At 48.3% G+C, this 20,925-nt stretch overlaps 1 protein-coding gene across 2 annotated transcripts in view; it reads right to left on the bottom strand.

Annotated features, from left to right (window-relative positions):
- Positions 1-20,925, bottom strand: part of CHST11 (carbohydrate sulfotransferase 11) — a 278,390-nt gene that overhangs the window by 139,928 nt on the left and 117,537 nt on the right. For both annotated transcript variants that reach the window (XM_011220056.3, XM_002915463.4), the window contains exon 2: positions 8,790-8,875. In XM_011220056.3, the coding sequence (XP_011218358.1) occupies positions 8,790-8,875 (86 nt within the window). The remainder of the gene's footprint in view (positions 1-8,789; positions 8,876-20,925) is intronic.

Here is a 20,925-nt window from a genome sequence, read left to right as displayed (position 1 = left end):
GCCTGCTCTACCTACTGAGCCAGCCAGGCACCCAAGAACATAAAATATCTTAATAATTTATATTGACTACATGTAGAAATCACATTTGGATATACTGGGTTAAATAAAATAGTATTAAAATGAATCTCGCATATTTTAACTTTTCAAAATATGGCTACTAGAAAATTCCAAACTGTATATGAGTGCTGTTTATTCCTGGTAGGCAGCACCATTCTGGAAGGACACTTAATCTGAGTTTGGGGAGGAAAACAAATCAGGGAGAGCTTCCCGAAAGAGGTTTCATCTGAGCTAATAAAAAAAAAAAATCAGCATTGATTGAATAGCTTGCCATGTGCCCAGAACTTTTCATATTTTTTTTTAAGATTTTATTTATTTGAGAGAGAGAGAGAGAGAGAGAGAGAACGAGCAGGGGGAGGGGCAAAGGGAGAGGGAGCAGCAGACTCCCCACTCAGCAGGGAGATCAAAGCAGGGCTTGATTCCAGGACCCTGAGATCATGACCTGAGTTGAAGTCAAAGGCTTAACTGACTGAGCCACCCAGGTGCCCCTTTTCATATACTAATTTAATATTTGATAACTGACCTGTTGTTATTTTGTTCCTTTTTTTTTTTAAAGATTTATTCATGGGGGGGCAGAAGGAGAAGGAGAGAGAAACTTAAACAGACCCCACACTGAGTGTAGAGCCCTGCGTGTGGCTGGACCCGGGTCTCAATTGCACGCCCCCAAGATCATGACCCTGAGATCATGGCCCGAGCCGAAACCAAGAGTTGGACGCTTAACCAACTGTGCCACCCAGACACCCCTTTGTTCCTTCTTTATAAACAAGGTCTCCAGTGCTAGAAAACTTGGACCGTTTGCCCGTGATTTCACAGTAATTAGTGGTGAAGATGGGGTGGAAAGCCTGCTCCCCACGAGATCTGCAGGCCAACTTCACCATCGGGAAGGAAGGGGGGGTAGGGGGCAGGGGACAATGCCCACCCCCACCCTGGTCTCTCCTGCAGAGAATCTGAGAACAAGCCAGGGCTTAGTTTCAGCCCTATGCATCCGACAAGGTTCAAATCCAATTGGTTGAGAAGCTGCTTGAGTTGTGTAATTTACAGAAAAATCAAATTATGTAGAGTCCTCTTATAATTGAGGGTAATTTAGGAAATAACTTTCTGAAAATGGCATATTTTACAGCTGTGTTACCATTTGGAAATGACCGAGGTCATTTTGTCACTCGGATGCCCTTCTCCGGTTGAAAGAGGCCAGATTATAGTCACACAGACTGACACAGAAAAACCCCATGAGGGCACTGAGCTCACTACCTCAATTTGAATATACTGGGTCCAAGTAGGCTTCCTGAAACAGAGCAACTGGCTCTAAAGATGGGCTGAGTGAGATATGGATGAAGCCACGTGCTTGAAGGCATCACAGTGCCACCACACAGAGGGGGGGATCTTAAGTAAAGCACTTAAATAAGCACTTCACGAGGGACGGGGGTATGACAAACACAACTGCAGGAGACACAACTCAATGGCCCTATCTGCCATGTTCCCGGCCATAGATTGAGTGTACAGGTACACACACACACACACACCCATGGCCTTATCGATCAGCATGCCCAGCTTCTTAATAAGAGTCAACCGGACACATAACATAAATCAAAATTTTTAGGAAGGGCTCACAATGAATAGCCAGTAGCTTCCAAGGAAGAGGAAATCATTCTATCTTATTATTATTCAACAAGATTCCAAGCGCAGCTGCAAAGTGTCAGCCTGTAGTACAGGGGCCCAGCATAGCCCAGGCCCTCCAAGAGAAGTCCCAGCTCTCCTAACTCAACCCAGACCATTGTTGGCTACTGATTAACACGATTAACACCAGCTCTTCCTGGGTACAATCGCAGGTGCTTTTTATACGTGATTTTGAAACTCACAAACTCCAAGACTGTATTATGTTCCTATTTTACAGATAAACCAACGCTTAGGAGGTCAAGTCATCGCCCCAGGCCACCCACCTGGGCTGGGACCCCCAGTTCCTTCAAGCATCCACCTCTCTCCTCTGACCCAAATCGTGTCTGACGCTAGAGTCCCCATCTGTCCTGGCTTGATTGGAAATCTGACCAGGGCGCCTTTCCTGGTTCAAAAGTAATAGAGCCACTGGTCATGGTCAAAGAGGCGGCCCACTATCCCTGGTTTTTGCATTGGGCTCGCTCATCTATTGTAATTTGCAATTAATAATGAAGCATTCTCCCAAGCACTGTGGGTAAGATCAAGTTCATGTAATATTTCATCTTTGCCAGCCAGCTGCCGTTCTGCTAGGCTGATGGTAAGTAATATCTTTGCATAAGGAGCCAGTCCACAGCTAAATCAATTAATCCCTCTTTGGCTGGTAGACAGCTGTTGGGTCAAAACAAGATAATTAGATGGACTCGTCATTTACCAGGTGGTTGGTAATGAAGGGATTAATTGCCCAGAGTTGGAGGCTGTACAGTGTCTACTCTTCCCTGCCTTCTCCGGGGTGTCCGACCATTAGCAGCAGTCTTCCCAAGCGAAAATTCGGAAGGCCGAGAGCCTCTTCTCCTGTCGCACTTATTCGGAAGGCTGGAGCTGCTCCTTCTGAAGAGCCCATCTGATGCGTGGCATGAACAAGTCTGGGCTCTCCTCCTCACAGGGTCCAGAGCCCCGTGGCTCAAGTGTCCCTTGACACAGGGCCCCTCCCAAAACCCTGCCGGGGGCTCCGCCTCTTGGGTTTGTCCACACGGCGCTGGCGGAGTCTCCCACACGGAGGGCCTCAGCTTCAAGAAGCCACCAATGGAGCACGAGGGGTTGTGACCTCCAGGAGGCTGAGTGCTCAAAGCTGACCCAGGGCCTTCATAAGAAACGACAGGGAGCAGCCTCGGTGTGAATGCTTTGAGGGCTTTTGCAAGGATGGGTCATGTGAGAATCAAAGAGTTTTGAACTGGAGGGACCCCTAGGGACCCGCCAATCCGGTGCTTCTGAACTCCGCCGCCCCCCAGAATCACCGGGCGGTTCTAAAGAACACGGATGCCCCAGCCCTACCCCAGACCCACCAACAAAAGCAGACTCTCTGGGTGAGGCCTGGGCACTGGCCATTGTGTCAAAGCTCGTGGGCAGCCAGGATTGAGAACCCCAGATCTCGTTCATTTTGTGGCAAGGAGGGGACAGGACCTGCCTTAGAGACACCCCACAGTTAACAAGTGGCTTGACTCAGGAGCAGCAGCTGGCTCATGAGTTGTACACTATCTCCTCTGGGCTCCTTGGGACCACCAATCCTGCCGGCGGGTAAAGACTACACCACCCACAAGGGCAGACGATCCAGCTGGCACCACCTTGCCCTTCCTGCCTTCCCTCCAACCAGTTCCCTACATGCTCCTCACTCCAGCCACAAACCCCTCACCATGCTCTGAACATGCCACGGACTATCCCACCTGGGGCCCACACTCCTGCTGTTCCTCCCCTCCCTGATGCTGTTCCCTCCCCCCTGTCAGATGAAGCCTGATGTGTCTTCAAAGGCCTAGCTCAAATGCCACCCCCTCTACAAAGCCTCCCACTTGCCCTGTACCTTAAAGGGTTGAGTACTTATTCCCGATTCGCCCGTAACTGAGAAGCTTCTATTGGAAAGCATTTATCATGTCCTACCACCTACATGCCTCTCCTCCCCATGCCTTTTCCCTCCGATTAGCCTATAAATATGTGCAGAAGAAACAAAGTTTGGCAAGCATTGCTGAGAAAGCTATTTAGGTTGTGCCGGAAGAGCCTCCCCCCAACCCCTCTTGGACAATTCAAGCTTTTATCAATCTAATCTTAACCAAAGACCCCAACTTCCCAATTTCATCACGATGTGCTACCCCACAGCAGAGTTCTTGAGGGCATTCCTGTTCAGCCTGGCCGCAGCCAAGAGCCAAAACCATTCCAAATCTTAGGTTCAGGAAGTAAAACCCAGAACTTCAGTTGCTGATCGGACATCTCCTGTGCATTCCACATCACTCCCCAAGCCTTGGCCCCCAACTGTGGGAATTTCACCACAATCCTGAGCACAACCGTCTCAGCTTGAGTCACTAGGGATGGGAACCTCAAACCAGCATTTTTTTTCCACCTGGAAAACATGAAGGGGTAGGCTCGCATGCTCCTACCATCTCGCCAGGTCAGATGGGCCCGGTGTTACCGTCTCGGAGCTATGTGATCTCGGCAAATTGCTCGGTTAACTGAACTGCACTTAACTTACCTAAAAAATGGGTTTCCACCTTCCTTTTTGGGTTGTTGTAAAGATTCAATGAGATATGTGCAGAAATGCCTCGAACAGCATGGTCTAGTAGAGTGAAAGGAGATTATACCTTCAATGAAGAGTAACTTTCCTTCCTTTCTCCCTCTTTCGATCCTTCCTCCTGGAGCCTACCTTACAGAGAGGTAAATCTTTAGCATATTGAAGACTGGGCCATCAAGGGGCCACCAAATAACAGATATTTGTTTTTTCCTCAAAAAAAAAAAAATTTTTTTTTTTTTTGGCCTCAAACAGCTCACCCAGAATATTGCTAGAGCCCTCAAACACGGACTGGCCCTCCCAAGTCCTCAGGAATGCCTGTCGACAGTTGGGCCTAGTGCACTCCTGCAAGGCTTCTAGACTGTGTTTATGAATTCCTGGTCAGCCCCTGGGCTGTGCATCTGTCTTCCGGGAACGCAGTAATCACAGAGCAAGGAGCAATGCTAAAGAAAGCACCAGGCAGGGCAGGGCTGAACCACATGAGTGATGCTGTGAAGATTTCAGGGAACCCACGAGAGGACCAGGAGGTGGGCGAGGCAGAAGGACAAGCTGTCTTGCCCCCGCTGGCATTTGGGGGGCAATTATGCCCTATTAATGGCTGACGACAGAGCTCTGCCCTGCGAGTCTGAGCCGCACCAGGGCGGCCCGCAGATGCGCTCGGCCCACAAATATGCAGTTGGCAACTCCTGAACTTTCAGTGACTTGACACCAGCTGATCTGATCAGCAATTACATTTTATTTTGGGGCCAGGGAGACAGTAGAGAACCGGGAAAATTATAAGACATCAGAGCACAGTTTTTCTAAGAATATCAACCATAAACTTTTTTTAACCAGTTGTTTTAGTGGTGAGGGGTTTGTGAGGCACTGAAATAAGAAAACCTTGGACACAAAAATCAGATGATAGCCGATTTCCCACAAGGGAGTGTTTAAGCCTTTATCCAATAAAAATCTGGGTGTGATTTTGTTGTTTTGGAGGGGAGAAGGGGTAATTCGTGCCAAGAGAACTTTGCTGGTGACAGTGAGCATAGCATAGAGATAAATGGATTTATAATCTGTCCTGGGTTTGAATCTTTTTTTTCTTTTAATATTTTATTTATTTATTCAACAGAGATAGAGACAGCCAGCGAGAGAGGGAACACAAGCAGGGGGAGTGGGAGAGGAAGAAGCAGGCTCACAGCAGAAGAGNAAGAGCCTGATGTGGGGCTCGATCCCATAATGCCGGGATCACGCCCTGAGCCGAAGGCAGACGCTTAACTGCTGTGCCACCCAGGCGCCCCTGGGTTTGAATCTTTACTCTGCTTCTGACTAGCTCTGTAGCCCCAGGCAAGCTGGGTAACTCTCTTGGCCTCAGCTCTCGCATTTGTGAAATGGGAGTGGCAGACCTCGTTTGGGGATTATAAGCATTCCATGAGATGTTTAGAAGCATCTAGATAACGTCTGGACTACAGCACCAGTACATGGTTAACTAAGATGGTGCCTTCTTGCTCTAACATTGGTTTCTTATCTACAATAAACAGTTCCTGTTTTCACCATCATATATCAAACCCAAATAACCGGGGCGCCTGGGTGGCACAGCGGTTAAGCGTCTGCCTTCGGCTCAGGGCGTGATCCCCGCGTAATGGGATCGAGCCCCACATCAGGCTCCTCCGTTAGGAGCCTGCTTCTTCCTCTGCCACTCCCCCTGCTTGTGTTCCCTCTCTCTCTGGCTGTCTCTATCTCTGTCGAATAAATGAATAAAACCTTTAAAAAAATTTATTAAAAAAAAAAAACAACCCAAATAACCAGCCAGCATAAGATGGGGAAATGGCATCTCTAGGAGCAGTTTGGTTTCTAGCAATTTACAGGGTTTGTCATTTGCCTCTGTGATAACATCAGTCCAGGCTTAGCGGCTTCAGCAGCTTGGCTGGTAGGGAAACACAACAAACCACAACCATGCCCAGTCGGGTGCGAAGCTTGTAAATGTCTCGTGGACACAAAACTAAACTGAACTCAACCGGGGCGCTTTGCTCGCTTCTCTCCTCTTAACGCCCAGCCCACGGCAGCCCAAGTGATCACCAAGACAGTGTCTCCGAGAAGCACCACGGACTGCATTTGCGTGGGAATGGAACATAATTGCCGCTTGTAAAGGAAACCAGCCTAAGAAAAAACATCCCGGGCAACATCCCGAGGAAACGGGGAGATCTTCCTGTGGGGACATTTTCCTGGTTGCCAGAGAAGGGGGCCAGACAGCTTGCCCACAACATTCTCGTTGAAGGTGACTCACCCACCTACACCCTCACAAATGGCTCCCAGAGCTGCCTCTCCAGCCCCATCTTCCCTCCCAGGTCCTAGGCTGCTGCTAAAGGAGCTTCTCACCCAGAAAATGAAACAGCACCAGAAGGAAGAGATGACCTCTACCCATGTAGGTTGTCTCTCCTTTGGTGGGTTTACAAATGCACCAAGCTGGGTCTCCGTTTCCAGTCCACTCGCTCACGACAGCCCTGGGATTACAAGAGGAATGAGACATAGAAGGCTAACCACACATGCCCAGCTCACTCTCTGGTGTCCAGAGCCCGGCACTAGTGATAGTGAAAAAAATGAATGAACGAGCGAATGAATCCAAACAAACTCCATTGAAGGCACTGAGCAAAGTACATCTTCTCATGCAAACTATAAGGCAGGTATGGTTAGCACCGGGTTACAAATGAGGGAAGGCCGTCTCGGGGGCTTAAGTATCTTGCTCACACTCACGTAGCCAGGAAATGAAGAAACCAGGCTTTGAACCCATGTGTGACTCTGAAGTCAAGGCTTCCAATATGGAAACCACCCTCATGACCATGCTAATGACAAATGTTTACATAGTCCCTGACACATCAGAGTTATTTTATCCTCCGAACATTCCAGACACATGGACTCATCACGTATTCAAGTTGCACAACCAGTTGGAGGTGAGGTAGGGATGTGAACCCAGACTTTCTTTCTTTCAATCACAGATATTTGGGGGCACCGTCTATAGACCAGGCCCTGTGTTAGGCGTTGGGGATATGACAGTAAACAGCACAGACACTCTCCATGGACTTCCTGTCCAGAGGGGGTGTCTACTTCAGAAATGAGTCCTCCCATGACACCATATGCTGGCCACAGAATTTCTCCAGGAAAACAGTAGTGCTTCAGCAGCTGTATTTTGAAAGGGAAAATGATCTGAGAAAGAGCATGTCAACAAAAAGACAGGAATGGTCTGCATCTCAGTAGCCCGTGCTGTTCTCAACATGGCTTACCAGAAATCTTATCCTTTGTCGAGGCCGGTTCTGCCTCTTCCTAAGGACAGGTATGCGAACATGCTAGGAGACTTGCCTATAATAATCAGATTATTTGGGCGCCAAACAAAACCCAAATATCACATTCCCTGCTGAGTCACCAGAGAACACAATAAGGAAGCCTCAGGCAATGTGAGTTTGCAATGACCTGGCTAATCAGGCCTCCTCACACTAGAACAGCAGCCGGGCTGGCAAGAGAGTGAATTCACCTGGTTAGGCCACCCATGATGCACAAACGCAGGAGTCCATTTTTCCAGAAGGGAGTGCAGGTGGGAGACAGAGATCCGTGGGATCAGAAAGTTCCCTTTGCAAGACTTCAGGGAAGGCAGCATCTTGGAGGACCATGCATTATCTTCCTCTACCAAGCACCTTAGTCCACAGGAATACTAAATTAAGAACCTGATACAAAATAAAGCTCAGCAACTAAGGCCAAAGCAATACGTTTTTCTTTTCTCAACAGCAACCAAAGGTCAGACAATGGGCCACTCGCTGCTCACTTTCCAGTTCCTGGCATCAAGTGCTAATTAATGTTCCTGCAGGAGAACCAGCCTTAGAGTCTCCACATCAAGACCCACGCACCCACAGAGGCCATCGCCATGGTGACCAGGCCTCCTCCCTTGGCTCCTAGCTTTCCACAGGGACACATTTCCTTGGTTGGACCTTATTTCGCTCCAAGAGAAACTCTTCATAATCGAGCTCAATTTACCATGACAATCACTTAACAAAAAGCGCCCCCACACACAGAATTGAGTCTTGGTCACCGGCTACAGTGAGGTGGAATTCTTGAGGCCTCTTGGACTCCAATGAACCGACGTGGGGGCAGGGTGGTAGGCTCATCCACATGGGAACCTTCTTCAGGGGTGCTGAGGGGCACGCTGCCCAGCCGGCTCTATCATTTCCGAGCCCCATTGCTGGCACCTGCGACTATGTGGATCTGAAACCGGAGAAGCTCGGAACTAGTCTCTGGATTTAACGTCGAATATGCAGCAGGCAGCTTAGTCCAGCTGCACCAAAGCATTTCTTGAATTCTAAATGCCGCTTGCTAGAATTTCGGAGCCATTATACAGAGAAAGGGTGACCAAGAAAACAACCACTGAAGGTAAAATGCCAGGCAGTGCAAGGAAGTTTCAAATCCCCAAAGAACCAGATTTTGGAGTTTTTCATTCTCCCCTCCCCGCAAAAACTGATGCATGGAGACCAAGCCGAGAAAGCAAAACGTTTCCAGGGCTTACCTGGGTTGGGTTGTAGAGTTCCTGCAGGGGGCTTCGAGACCCCTTCCGGCAGCAGATGTCCACACCGAAGGGGTTCCTCCGCATGACTGAGGAAAGAAAGTGAAGGCTCATCAGAAAGGAGCAACAAAGGCTTGTTGTCTGACAAAGAAAAAGGCACAGAGGTAGGTGGGGGAAGAAGAAACAGGTAGGAAAGGAAGAGAGATAAAACCAGCTTCTGGCAAAGCTGCTGAGCCTTTATCCAATGGCATATCTTCCTCAGCATTCAGGCATCTCCACACTCAGAAGGACATAAGTGATCTTAAACATTCTTCCCAGCAAGGTTTTAAGAAAATGAGACAGGCATCTAAAACTCACACAAATGAAGATACTCACAAGAGACAGCATAAAGGGCGTTCCAAGAAAGTGAGTTCTACCAGCATCCGGCTCAGTGATACATTTCAAATTCCCCAGCCTCCTCCCACAATGATCAATTATAACCTCTTATTCCTGTGCAGCCCCACCCCATCACCTGGTTCTGGCCTCGTGAGAACCAGGCAGGACCTCCCCATGCCCCCCAACCCCAGACCCGCTGGAGGGCTCTTCCCACTGGCTAAGTCAGACACCCGGTCACCCCAAAGCCTCCTGTAAATTATTATTTTTAATGAAAATATCAGGTTGAGGCAGAAAGGACAAGGGTTTATAGTTGTAAACAGACAGAGGTAGCACTTACAAGTAAGAAAAGAGGGGGAGGGGGCACCTGGGTGGCTCAGTCAGTTAAGCATCTGACTCTTGATCTCAGCTCAGGTCTTGATCTCAGGGTCCTGAGTTCAAGCCCCACGCTGGGCTCCACGCCGGGCATGGAGCCCACATTAAAAAATATATATTAAAAAAAATAAAAGAAGGAGAATTAAAGGAACTCCTCAAAAGCCAATAGTTGTTTTTTTTAAGCAATCTCTACACCCAACATGGGGTTCAAACTCACAACTCCAAGATCAAGCGTCACACCCTCCACCAACTGAAACTGAGCCAGCCAGGCACTCCCCCTAAGAACTATTTTTAAGTGCAAGAGTCTTTCTTTTTTCATTCTTCTTGTTCACAAAACACCCTCATTCTGAGCAGTCCCTCCCAGAGACTAGCACACAGTCACCTGTTGATAATTATTTGAAGGGAGGGCAGCGTGGAGGAGGGAGGAACGAATAAATGAGTGAACAAACGTTTTCTTCTCCCATGGGAGGCCATTTTCTTTTCTTTTTTAAAGATTTTATTTATTTATTTATTTGACAGAGAGAGAGACAGCGAGAGAGGGAACACAAGCGGGGGGAGTGGGAGAGGAAGAAGCAGGCTTCCTGCCAAGCAAGGAGCCGATGCGGGACTCGATCCTAAGACCCTGGGATCCTGACCGGGGCCAAAGGCAGGCGATTAACGACTGAGCCACCCAAGCACCCCAGGAGGTGATTTTCTTGTGGAATGACATGGTGGGGCACTGGCAGGACAAGGAAAGGAGATCCGTCCACAAGCCTAAAGAATTCGCCCTTCCGTAGAGGCAACAGAGCGGACCCACGACGTTCCCTGGAGCAGACAGCTGGGGTTTGCATTCTGGCTCTACCACATTCCAGCTGTGTGACCTTTGGCAAGGCACCTAACCTCGCTGTACCTGTGTTTCTTCAGCTGGGAAACAGGGATGAGGATCTAAGTCCCTGCGTTGGCTGTGAGGATTCGATGACTTACTACTATCAGCAGAACACTTGAACTGGGGTGCTGGCCAAAATGCGTTTCTTACAAATTTCTGAAGGGAATCAAAATGTACGCTGGATTTGTCCAGAACGATTCCTGATGAAAACCGGCTTACCCCGGGGATGGACGGTGAGAACTTCTCTACTCTTGAGCCATCCAGCGAGCTGAGGGGAGTCAGCAGACCTCAGAGGCTTCTCTGACCAGAAAGCCACAGAAGGCGGGGAGGGCTGCCCGGAGGGGGACACAGCCAGGCCCCTCGCTCTGCTCAGAAGCCAGCCTGAGGTCAGAAATGTGACGAAAGCCATCTCTCCCAGTAGCCAATTCCTTCTGGAAGTTCCCCAGGTGAATCGACCCTTTCTCGGGCAGTTCTCCTTTGACTTGACCCTTTGAGCCACGTGCAAACCCTGCGAGTAAATCATCGCTTCCAGGAAAGCGGACGCTGCATTTTCTCGGCCCTTCTCCTTTGTGTCTGAGGGTCGTTGCGCTTTTTCTCCGAAGGGCGGGCAGCGCTTAGGCCCTGGGCCCTCTGTCTCTGGGGCCTCTGGTCAGCGGCCACAGACAGGCCAGAGCCGAAGGGGCGTGGCCGTGCCAACGCCGCCTCATTCATGGCCACGGACGGCAAATTTCGTGTCCTCCTCACGTGTCAGGAAATCTGATGTTTTTTCCAACCGTGTCACAGAAACAGGCGCTGGGCTGGATCCCTCCCTCAGGCTGTTGTTTGCTGACCCCGGCCCTAGAGAACGGACCCCGGGATTCCTGGGGTCAGCGGGACAAGCCCCAAACACACACGGCATGCCCCACGGCCCTCCCCGGGGAGGCGATCTGCGGGCAAATGTCCACCCATAAAAGCCGTTAGAATTTGATTAGGCTGTGCGGGGCAAACACTGCCTCTTTGTTCCACCACGGCTGCCTTGAGAAGAAGGGGAAAAAATCCACGTTGTGTTTTTCTTTAATTTATTGCTTCATTTTTCATTTCCACCAAAAACGAGGTAAACTGTTATATGCACGCAAGTTGCCCTCGGTGCACAATGACATAGCAACACTTCGGAGGAGAAAAAACAGCCATAAAACTTGTAAAATTATGCTCACACCGTGCAAGATTAAACTCTCCCCATGGCGGCAGACAGGCTCACGGAGACGGTGGCTGCAGGACCGCCACGGTGAAATCCCTACCATGGAGTCCATTAAAAGTCAGCTTTTATGGGGGGCAGTATTATTTAATTGGTTTATTTTTCTAATACAAGGCCTTTAAAATGCTTTGACCGTGTGGGGCCTGCAACATGGGCCCTTTCCCAAGGCCGCCCGCCCTCCGTGCCTCCCCAGCCCCGGCCATGCGCGCTCCATTGGGCGCCACGTGAAGCAGCTTTGACACCCCAGGCCACAAAAGCCAAAGGGGCCTTGTGTGCTGTTTATGAGAATGACAACAATCTTACTATTTATCGAGCCCTCATTGTGTGCCAGGCACTTGGTTAAGTGTAATCCTTCCCACGGTGAATGAAGGACCTGCGTTTTATAGGTCTGCGCCTCCCTTAACTTTAGAAACCTGACCAAGGTCAAGACCACGGGAGTGTAAAGGAACCACATGAAGACTCAAACCTGACTGCTAGGCTCTTCACATCCACACGAGGACAGTGAGGGCCTACCGCGTGCCTGGAGACAAAGGAAGGGTTGGCAATTATGTGCAAAAGTATTAAGTATGTTGGTCGCATGTGCGTCTTTAGGAAAAGTGGCATCAGAGAAGGTTGAGTGAGTGACACACACAGATGGTCGTGGGCACAGTTTGGCGAGTGCTCATGATACGCCCAGCAGCTCCCACATTTCATCTGCACAGCAGCTGTATGGGGTGGGTACCACGAGTGTCCCCACTTTATGGATAGGAATATCGAGGCACGATGGGTAGGTAACATGCCCAGGTCTCATGACTAAGAAGTGAAGCGTGGACTCCAACCCAGGCAGCCCATGCTCTCAGCTGCCATGCTGGACCAATGGTCAGATGCCAAGTCTACCATACATCTTTCTAGTTTGGCCCAAGACTGGGCTGGCTGGCTATTTCTAGGACAGAAGGTCTAAAATGTAAGCCAGTGTCATAGGAGTCATTGAAGTGATGTGATGTGACAGCAAGATTAATAAATAACAGTTACAGCATTCTGTTCATTCAACAAACTTTTCTCAAGCACCTACGGTATGCCAGGCACGGGCATGGGGGTATAGACTATAGACCCCCCCCATCTTATTCACATTTTCCCCTGGTGCTTGGCACACAGTAGGTACTCAAAAAAGCCTGTGAGTGAGCTAGGGTTTAAGGCTTCCTTCACAAGCATTGGACAGGCTGTTTTCTACAATATAAGGAAGAAACCATCAGTAGCATCCAACAGCTGTCCTTTTTTTTTTTTCCTTTGAAAATAAAAGGTCTAGTGATCAAAAGCCCTAAGAAAGGAATCCCTGAGGACATTGAACGGTGGCCTTCTGCCGTCCACCCGCCTCACCACGAGTTTTATTTAGCTGCCACACTTGGGTTTTTTGTTCCCCCCCTTTCTAAACTCCAATCAACAAAACTCAAGACCATTTGGTAAGAATCTAATTGGCTCAATTTACAGCACCATTTCTTGGACCCAGGAACATTTCTGCATATTCCAAGATACATGAATGAAGCTAAGATCAGAATCAAGCCCCTGTGTTTATGATGACAAAGCGCACATGGTCCTTAAGTGGACCCTCCACTCACAGTAATTGGACAGCAGGCGACACAAAGTGGGCTCCCAACAAGGGAGTGGGGCCCACCTCACCCTCTGAGTGGCTCCCTGTGACCTCGCCTGTGCTTCTGGGCTGCAAGGGAGCTGCTGGATGGCCAATTCAGGTCTGATGATGTAAAACTGGAAGGCCGTGCAGCCCTGGGTGGGAACTCACCTTTGATGCATTTTAGAAAACAACAGACATTTGGGATGCTCAGGGATTACAGTCCAGCTCCATCAGCTTATGGAAGAAACTCAGAGTTTAAGCACTTGCCTAAGCTCCCCCAGGGTATCCAGCTGCAGAGCCAGGGCTGGAACTCAGGCCTTACAAAGTACAGCAAGAATTAATAATAAGAATCATGGCAACTACGATTTAGTGAGAGTTTGTCATGTGCCTGATGCCTGACACAGGCTAAGCCTTTTTCTCACACTGCTTCATCTGCTTCTCCTAAAAACCCTGTAAGTCAGAGATAATGCATGATAACGGTATCTTTATTACCATTTTACAGTTGAGCCGAATGAATCCCAGAGAGGTTAAGTAACTGGCGTAAGATCACACAGCCAGCAGATGGCAGGACACACGGCAAATTCAAACCCAGGCCTGCTTCCAGAAGGGGTGGTCTTCACCACTTGCTCATGCTGTCCCTGAAGGCGGTGACGATGCCTGTCACAGAACCTGTGCTCTCACTTCCCTCGACATCCAAGGTAAGGCACTGCTCACTCAATCCCTCTGGCCCACAAAACTGCTCGAATACTCCACCGACTTCAGACGCTTTCCAAACCTGAGTTTGCTGACAGTCTGGGCATGATCCCTCATCTACACCACGCTCCGCGGGGCAGAGCAACGATGCAATCACGGAGATATCTTCTCCAAAGGCCCCGATTCATGCTGCGTCCTGGTGTGGTAGCGTCCAGCACCCCTGTCTCAAGGATGCTGGAATGGGACCGTGTCTAGGTCAACATCAACAGGTCAGGAGAACTGAGAGCGATACCCAGCTCCCTCAGACAGAGCCATTCCTGGAAAGACAGGCCAGCTGCTTTGCAACTGCAGGACGCACAGCCTGCCCTGAAAGGCCACGACGTCACAGCTCTCCCCTCTCCTGTGGAGCTTGCCCTGTAGTTCCGACCATCCTGGCTTGCCTGGGACAGAAGAGATTCCTGGAACTCCGGACTTTTTCCATGCTAAATCCAGAAAAGTCCCAAGCACCAAGAAGTACCCTTTGGATTCAAATCCTGGTTTCACTATTATCCGGCCTTGGACCTTTGGTCAACTTCTTCATCTCTGAAATGCAACTATAAAGCACATAACAGCGCCTACATCCGAGGATGGCTTTGGGAATTAAATGAAAATGTAAAATAGCCTGGTACATAGCATCCAAGACTGTCCATGTGAATAGTCACAGGCCTGGATCCTACACCTCTCTTTGTCACCAAAGAGCCTCGCTTTGAATCAGTTCCACCCCCCCCCCCCCCCAGGGCCTCAGATTTCTCCTTGGGGGTGCAGAGATAAAACCAGGTGACCTCTAAGTTTCCAATGTCTAAGCACAGGGCAACGGGAAGGCTCCCTGGAGAACCACAGGTTCAGTAAGCCCTGGAGAGAGGCTGGGGGTGGGGCATTACGGGGGAAGGGGCAGGAGGTGTAGACAGAGCACCCAGTGGCAGCTACCCAGTAACAGAAAAGCAGGAGAGAAGAGCGTGGGCCCAGGAAAGACTGGGAAAGAAAAAGCAGAACTTGGCTGTGAGACAGACTTCTCCTCGATTTCTGCCCAGTTTATAATCCATGACCAAAGGCTGGCATCCTGGTTGAAAAGAGGTTTTTCAAACGAAAAACTGCCATCAACAAAGAAAAATTAATAATAATCATAATAATACAAAAATGGGACCCCTCCCACCCAAAAAAAAATCTTATATGGAAGCAGAACTAGTAGTCTCTAGCTTGGGTGGGTGGGGGGAAGTTACTGGAACAAAACCCTCTGTCTCAGTAACCCTCTGAAATTCCATGGAGGGGACTCAGAGTGGAAAGAACCCAGCCCTTTACCAGAATTGCCCATGTGCCTGGCTTTCAGGGAGCCCTCCTGTCCTTTAGGGTTCAGCATCTCCTGTGGACACAAAGGAAGAAACCCCTTTGAGTCACTCACTAACATCAGAACGTATTAGTTGTTCTGCCCAGGTTTCTGGAAGAAATATTCAGGACTAGAGGAGGGAGAGAGAAGAAAACAAAGATGGGGGGGGGGACTGGGTAGATAGGGTGCTGAAGCTCCCAGGGTTCTCGGACATCACAAGTTGGCTTAGAATTGGCCCAATCCCACGCAGCTCCCATAAAATGGGGAGGGAAACGGGTACGTAAGTCCTCACAAACACCATGTCTGTAGCTAATACATTAAAATTTTCTCCTGGTGCAGCCACTCTGGAAAGCAGCATGAAGGTCCTCAAAAAGTTAAAAATAGAGCTACCCTACGACCCAGCAATTGCACTACTAGGTATTTACCCAAAGATACAAACATAGTGATTCTAAGGGGCACCTGCACCCCAATGTTTCTAGCAGCAATGTCCACAATAGCCAGACTATGGAAAGAGCCCAGATGTCCATCGACAGATGAATGGATAAAGACGTGGTATAGAGATATGTGATGGAATACTACTCAGCCATCAAAAAGAACACAATCTTGCCATTTGCAATGATGTGGAGGAACTAGAGGGTCTTATGCTGAGTGAAATAAGTCAGAGAAAGACAAACACCACATGATTTCACTCATATGTGGAATTTAAGAAACAAAACTGGTGAACTTCGGGGAAGGGAGGAAAAAATAAGATAAAAACAGAGAGGGAGGCAAACCATGAGTGACTCTTAGCTATTGGGAACAAACTGAGGGAGGCAGGAGGGGAGGTGGGTGTGGGATGGGGGAAATGGGTGATGGGCATTAAGGAGGGCACTTGTGGTGAGCACTGGGTGTTATATGCAACTGATGGATCACTAAGTTTTACCCCTGAAACTCATACTACACTATATGTTAACTAAAAAAAAAAAAAAAAAGTGTTCTGTATCTCTGTAAGATTGAGTTTTATCTCAAGGAACCTGAGGCTCTTTGAACCCGTGTGTGTTCAGCACATCTGCGTGCCCAGATGGGTTCAGGTTTTTGCATTCTCTGTTTGCTCCTGTCAAAGAATTAAGAATCCAAACTCGTGTTTGGAACCTGAGGGGTTCTTAGCTCCCATCTGATCACTTCTGCTCATTTTCAGAGGAGAAAATGTGGCCCAGTGAGGGGATAGGATAGCCAAAGTCCCCACAGCAGGGCTGGGAAAGAAGGACCAAGCCTGCCCTGTCCTAGGTCAGCTCATCCTTCCACCTCTGAGTGCCTGGCGGCCCAGCCCCACAGCTCTCTTACCGGCCCCCCTCCCCCTGCCCTCTGCCAAACTAAGCGCTTAGTGCATAATAGGTGTCAAGTGAATGAGATAAAACAACAGGTCAAGTGATGGGAGGGTTTAACCAAAGACAGTTTTTTCTGTTAGAGAGTTATCAGAAGTTCAAAGGTGGTTAGCTAACAGAACATCCTCAAAATTACTTAATTGGCTTTCTTAGTCAAAAGAATGAAAACAAACAAAAACATAACGCAAATTTAACATGATCCATTCTTGTGGAACTGCGATGCGCCCTAAACGAATTCTACAGTCAATAAATGTTAGCTTTTATTATGTTTCTCCTTTACGCCTCACCACCGCCCTGGAAATAGCTGGCATTACATCCATTTTAAAGACAAGGAAACTGAGGTTCAGAGAGGTTGAAGAATTTACCTGATCACACAGCCAGTGAGCAGCAGAGCTGGGATTCCAGGCCACATTTCTGCAGCTGCAAACCCGGCACACTCTCCCCCACTCCTTTGAAATGAGACTTGTCACATAGCTTACTGAGGTTGGAACTGGGAGAGGCCAGGCAATAGGACAGTCCTGAGTATTGGCCCAGTGTCCTCCAACTGCCCAGGCTTTGGGAGCTTTATAAAACATTCAGCTCACTTGTATTTGCAGGCAACTTTTCAAGGGCCCCAAAACAATGAGGGTGGGAGGCCCAGGGTGCTGGGGTTCAACCTAAACTATCATTAATATTACTATCAACCCTACATTTTTCAACTTTCTATTTCTTCCTTCTCAGTCCCTACAACAACCCAGAGCTCATTGATATCATTTCCAGATCTGCTTTTCCTTATTGAAGACCTTACCAGCAACACTAAGGAACACTGAGGAATGTGGGTTTTATTTGATTTGGAAATAATCGGAACCCTTATGCCAGCTAATTCCCAGGTCAGTGTCCTTTCCCTACCGTAAGCTCCACAAAGCTCCCACCGCCCGGCCCGTGGAGGTGGTGGCAGAACTAAAGTGAATTAAACTTTTGGCAGATGAAGGTCAAGGGTATAAATCCAAGAATTAGGTGAAAGCACTTGACATAACTCTGGAAAGGAAAAGTCACGGCTTCATCTGAGAGCCAGATTTACTGTCATAGAAACCTTCCACAGAGAGACTGTCACACTCAGTTTCAAAGAATATACCACATACACTACAACACTGACCTGCCAGTGGAAGAACTGAGCCATCAAATATATTTACCCAAACCAGTGGCATCTGCCATCAATGCACCCCCTCTTTTAGATGAATCTGGCCCATCTGCGAAAATGTCCCCAGAGCAGAGGCTTGTGCCCACTTCCAAAAAAGCACAAGGTCCCTGCCCAGGTGTAAACCAGCTGTCAGTCTGACAGGTTAATGCAGAATCAGGCACATCTAGGACAAGAGGGGCCTTTGGAGGCCATCTGGGCCAATGGCTTTCACACAAGCAAACGGAATGGGTATTTATGATCGGAGAAATGTACCCTCAGAATGGTTCCGCGAGCAGGACAAATAGCAGGATGCAAAGCTCAAAAATGACCTTCCTGGACAATCGTGTGGGCAGTCTACGCTGAGAAAGCGTGGAGAGATGAAGGGAGAGGAGGTGCCAGGCACTGAAAGGTTAAGAAACCCCAATCCAGTGGAACCCACCGCACCCCCGGCCCCATTTTACAGGTGGAGAAATGGCCATCCAGGAGCATAAGCGACTCATTCAAGGTCACAAAGCTAGAGATCTCCTGTCTCCTGTCCTTTCACACCTAGTTTAGGTGCGATGAACTGATATTTTCTATTCTCTTCTTTTTTTTCTTTTTCTCTTTTTTTTAAAGTACTTGTCCCAACTCATTAGGCCCTGGGTGCTTGCTGTTCCAACACCTGTGATACTCTTCCCTCCGCCTTGCTCACATTATCGCCCCCAGCCAACATACTAGCGAACACAGCCTGCCTTCTCTTTCTCACTGTCTCCCCTCTGCTTTGTTTTTTATTCTTCTTCAAGGCAACTGCTGTCTTTTGACTTTTTATTTTAAAGGCTTTATTGGCCACTGCCCATTGCTGCCATAAGATTATAAGCTCCGTGAGAGGAGGGACTTGGATTGTCTTCTCTACCACAATCTCTTCAGTCCCTAAAAGAGTGCCTAAATCCAGCACTTGAGTGAATGAATGAATGAATGAATGAATAAATGAATGAATGAATGAATGAATTGGAGCTCTTTTCCCAAAAGATAAGAAACTAGACCATTTTGGAAACACAGTTATCCTCATCCAACGGCTTCAAAACCTGCCCGATAAGATCTTCTAAGGTCCTTGCAAAAAAAGGACACATATCCACAGCCCCTCTGAGTCAGGGTCTCCTAGAGAGGGTCCTGGGAAGCAAGGAGGTGAATGAGCACCCCACGGGATTCATGTCTCAGAAGGGTTTGGGGATGCCGGACAAGCCAGACAGGAGACACGGCCCACAGGGTACGCAGACAGTCCACCTGCAGGACGATCTGGGGAAGAGGAGGGGGAAGCTCAGTCCAGCTGCGGCCGGTGAGTTCAGGGCCGGGGCGGAAGGTGTCACAGGGAATGTCCTTACCAGGACGGGGGAGCCTCGCTGTGAAGGGGGTGTTGGCTAGGCTGAGGCATCTTCACTGGTTTGTACCTAACTCACTCCCAAAAGAACTTCAGGCCAGACTGGGAAAACATGCCTTTGATTCTGTAGTCAAGATGGAGCCTTTGAATATGATCTTAGAGGTGGAGAACCACACATGGGGTTTTGCTGATATTTAAAGAAAACTGCGGTCAAATATACATAAGAAAATGTACCAGTTTAACCAGTTTTTAGGCACACGGTTCAGCGGCATTAAGTACATTCATGCTGCTACGTAACCATCACCACCAACCGTCTCCAGAACTTTCTCATCCCAAACTGAAACTCTGTACCATTCCCCTCTCCCTTCCAGCCCCTGGCAACCCCTATTCTACTTTCTGTCCCTGAATTTAACTATTCTAGGTACTTCCCATTAGTGGAATCATACAGTACTTGATGCCTGGCTTGTTTCACTTAGGAAAATGTCTTCAAGGTTCATCCATATTCTAGTATAAGTTAGAATCTCCTTTTTAAGGGTGGATAATATTTCATCGTGTGCATATACCATATCTTACATATCCAGTCATCTGTCGATGGGCACGTGGGTTGTATCCACCTTTTGGCTACCGGGAATCATGCTGCTATGAACACGGGTATATCTAAGCCATCTTGCTTGCGTGTGCAGCGTGAACCTGAGGGGGCCCGGAGGCTTCTGGGTGAGCGTGCTGGCTGGTGGCCTCCGAGCAGGTGTGCTGAGGAACGGCAGGTGGGCACAGGAGCCTGGCTGATGGGCACAGGGTCAGAACCGTGGCCCCGGAGCCAGCCCCCGCCACGGGAGTCTGCCAGCAGCTCACACTTCAACCTGGTCTCACACCAGTGAGCTGGGCGACAGGTGAGGAATCAGAGTGGCATGAAGCCACCTGCTGGGGTTTGGTCTTCTGCAGGGACTTCAGTCTGGGTCTTGGGTTACAAGCACCCCCTCCCACATACACACACACAGACTGGATTGCTCAGCTCTCCCTCATGAGGAAATTCTAGGCCACTGAGGCAGTAAGCCAAAAAATTACTGGAGAAGATGATCCCAAAATTGAGATAGAAAAACAGTTTCCTTAAAAACCCAGCATGAGTGCAAATTAAATACAGAAAATGTCCAAAACAGGCCAATACATAGACACAGAAAGTTGATTTTCTACTACTTGTTACCTAAGGGCAGGACGGTGAGTGACGGTAAACAGACACAAAGGTTCTTTTTAGGGTGATGGAAATGTGCTAAACTTAGATTGTGGGGATGGTTGTATAACTCTGTAAACATACTAAAATTCACTAAATTCTACACTCAAAATAGGTGAATTTTATATGTAAATTGTATCTCAATAAGGTTTTTTTAAAAAAATAAGTACAGAAACGTTTAAGAAGAAAACCCATAAGATTAATATTGTCAAGATTTTGACCTATGTGAGTAGGAGATCTACCTCACAATCCCAACATGGAAGATTTAATTGAACAATTTATTTGACTTGAGATTTTAAGTTGAAATCTTGTTCACATATACTATCACTAAAAACTTACCAGTCACCATATTTCTAAGCTTGAGGTATAAGATTTGTATTATATCCAAGCACTCGTTTGTTAATCAGGCAATTGAAGTACTCGAAAAGGACACTGAATATATTAAAATTTTTTAAAGATTTTATTTATTTATTCGACAGAGATAGAGACAGCCAGTGAGAGAGAGAACACAAGCAGGGGG

This window comes from Ailuropoda melanoleuca, chromosome 15 (genome assembly GCF_002007445.2).
Source record: "Ailuropoda melanoleuca isolate Jingjing chromosome 15, ASM200744v2, whole genome shotgun sequence".
NCBI classification, from domain to species: Eukaryota; Metazoa; Chordata; class Mammalia; order Carnivora; family Ursidae; genus Ailuropoda; species Ailuropoda melanoleuca.
Note: the sequence above shows the minus strand (reverse complement) of the source record. Positions and strands in the feature narration are given on the sequence as shown.